Raw genomic sequence first — 3,024 nt, forward strand, 5'->3', positions numbered from 1 at the left:
GTGCCTCTTCCTTTCCAAGCCCACTATGCTTCAGACCAGTGGGTTTTTGGCAATGCTATGTGTAAGATAATGGCTGGCATTTATTACACAGGTTTTTATAGCAGTATTTTCTTTATAACCCTCATGAGCATAGACAGGTATATAGCAATCGTCCATGCTGTCTATGCCATGAGGATACGGACAACGTCCTGTGGCATAATTATCAGTTTAATCCTGTGGCTAGTAGCTGGCTTGGCTTCTGTACCCAACATCATGTTCAATCAGCAGCTGGAAATTGAGAACTCTGTGCAGTGTGTCTCCACGTACCCCCCGGGCGACAATACCTGGAAAGTCGCTTCTCAGTTTGCAGCCAATATCTTAGGCCTCTTGATTCCCCTTAGCATCCTCATTTGCTGCTATGCCCAGATACTGAAAAACCTGCAAAAATGCAAAAATCGGAACAAGATCAAGGCGATCAAGATGATTTTCATCATCGTCATCGTTTTCTTCCTCTTCTGGACTCCCTTCAACATCGCGCTGTTCCTAGACTCTCTGCAGAACCTGCACATCATCAACGACTGCGAGGCGAGCAACCAGATAGCCCTGGCCCTGCAGCTGACAGAAACCATCTCCTTCATCCACTGCTGCCTGAACCCCGTCATCTACGCCTTTGCTGGGGTGACGTTCAAGGCCCATCTTAAAGGCCTGGTCCAGTCCTGTGTCCGTGTCCTCTCCAGCCCTGCCGGAGGTGCCGGGGTGGGGCAGTCATCTCCAGCACCCACCCAGGTTTCGGGCTGCTCTGACAGCGCGGGGTTCCTGTGAGCCCACCGGAGCTGCCGGCATTCTGTGGGTGTGAGTAGCTGGCCTAAGGTCTGACGTGGCCCTGGAGCTTGCACCGCGTGTGCAGCATCCTCTTGGGAGTGCCAGTACAGCTATACCTCCTTTCGGGATATGCTGTGAATGGCGGCACAACAAATGGCAGAGCACCGGTGCCTCTGTAAAACGGTGACCTTACAGCCTTGCCACAGAATGATTTCTAATTAAGATTTAGGGCTCTCTTGACACATTTCAACAAGCAAGTATTTATTTTCTCCTCTGACGAAAGCATTGCTTCTGCCTCAGCTCCGAATATGCTTTGCCTTGTGGAAGTTGTTCCATACCTGAATCCCTACATCCCTGGGACAGGTGTGAGACACCCCTCTGGGAAGCGAGGAAGGGGACAGGCATGGGATTATTTCACATCGCAAAAAAAAGGAATCACCTCATCCACTGTCACCATTCCCCCTTTGCTTCAGCTCCCGGATAAAGTGACCCCTCAGCTCAGGGCCCTGTTGCTTTGCTGTGGGATGCTCCCAGAGGCACAGCCAGGGGTGTTCCTGCAGCTGCTGCACCCAAAGCACCTTTGGTGGTGACGCCTTCAGAAATAGCAGAGCAACGCCTGCAGGTGCCCCTGTACGGGTCACTCACAGAGCTCCATGCCCTTGAATACTCCTCATCAAAGCAGCCTGGCAGTCTGCTCTATCACCACTGGAGGCGTGGGAACTCTGTGCCCACCGCGCTCTCTCCTAATGCAAACACCATGGGATGGCATCTAGCACGTAGGCTCCGTCTCTTTTTCCATAGATCATTAGTCTCTGCCATTTTAGAAATGTTTTCTTTGAATAAACATATCAACTGCACCTTTTTGTCTTTGCTCCTGAAAGTCTTCCTAATGTTACACAAGACTAGATTAGGATAAGGAAAGGATGTTTGTGCTGATTTTTTGAGCTGGTGTCACATAAAATCCATCTGATGCAATTCACATGGACCCTGGAACTTTCCTGATTCTCAAAATCCCAATAAAAATTCACAGTGAAAGAATAACATTTATGTTGAGGTAATATTATGGTAAACAGAATTCTAAAAGTTAAACAAGACACTATTTGAAACCAGGAAAAACACAGCCTCAGTATTATCAAAGATTGTGTTTGCTAGGGTAATAAAAAATATGATATGTTTTCTTAGTTCTGTCTTTCCTTCTGAAAATATAATTGAATTTTTTAATGCTTCCTAAAAATTTCAAATACATCTGTAACCTCAGTGCCAAAATATTCTTGCCATTAACTACACAGTATAGAAAATACTTCTTTCATTTATGATACATCAGGTAATTAATATTTCTAGGTTTTATTCTTAATGGATAAGAAATGCCCTGCAGCTCGATTACCATGTGATTTTATTTCTAAGGCAACTTCCAGGTATTTAGAAACAAATCCTTCTGTTCATGTATTTCTGTGCGATTTTTTGTACTGTACAGGCACTTTAATGATTGAAAAGAAATAGGGACCAGCATCTCAGGTCAGATATATTCCCCCTGTGCCCAGAATTCTGGAGTTTGGATAAAAGCATTTCTGTTTAAAATGTTCAGTGACATTTGCCATCATCTTACCTGTTGAGGTTTCAGATGAAAGTGAAAGGGAGAAGAAACAGAAGTTACATATATGTATGTTCCTTTTTCAATGGTATTTTGAGAAGAAGGGAGGACAGAAATGTTTTCTGGCCAGCTCTCACACACTGACGTTTTCCTAATGAGCTCCATCACTTCCGCTTAGACGGCACAAAACTTGGCAGTCAGGATCCCAGTTTTCCATCTGCAGGGAGGAGACACAACTGGCTGATCAAAGAGGGGGCCCTGGTCCAGTCCAGACTGCATGGGACTGAACAGCACCACAGAGCTCTCTTGAAGGATATAAAGTATCTGTGGAGAGTCCCATGCACTCTTTCAGGGCTTGGGATTTCAGGAAATGAGCATTTCATAGCTGGCAGCCTTTTTTCTGACTGAAATCAGGCACATGTGAAACAGCAGTTTGCCCTCACCACTTTGCTTTGTCAACAGTTGTGTAAAAAAGACCAAAACCAAACAAAGGCTGCTTTCAAGTAAAGATGGTACTCAAGGACTATCTGGTTTTAAAACACAGATTTGGATCATATCTGCAATCTTGTTAGGCAGAAGAATAATAAGCAATAAGGATTAAGGATAAGGCGGTGTGCGCTGGCAGCCCAGAA

The 3,024-nt window shown here is 45.3% G+C and overlaps 1 protein-coding gene across 1 annotated transcript in view; it reads left to right on the forward strand.

Annotated features, from left to right (window-relative positions):
• Positions 1-801, forward strand: part of LOC104512541 (C-C chemokine receptor type 8-like) — a gene marked incomplete at its 5' end in the record, with an annotated part of 1,046 nt that extends 245 nt beyond the window's left edge. The window contains 1 exon segment of the mRNA XM_010155567.1: positions 1-801. This exon segment is cut by the window's left edge and continues 11 nt beyond it. Coding sequence (XP_010153869.1) covers positions 1-801 — 801 coding nt within the window.
• Positions 802-3,024: the final 2,223 nt, after the last annotated feature.

The sequence above is a fragment of the Eurypyga helias genome, unplaced genomic scaffold (genome assembly GCF_000690775.1).
Source record: "Eurypyga helias isolate BGI_N326 unplaced genomic scaffold, ASM69077v1 scaffold50107, whole genome shotgun sequence".
NCBI classification, from domain to species: domain Eukaryota; kingdom Metazoa; phylum Chordata; class Aves; order Eurypygiformes; family Eurypygidae; genus Eurypyga; species Eurypyga helias.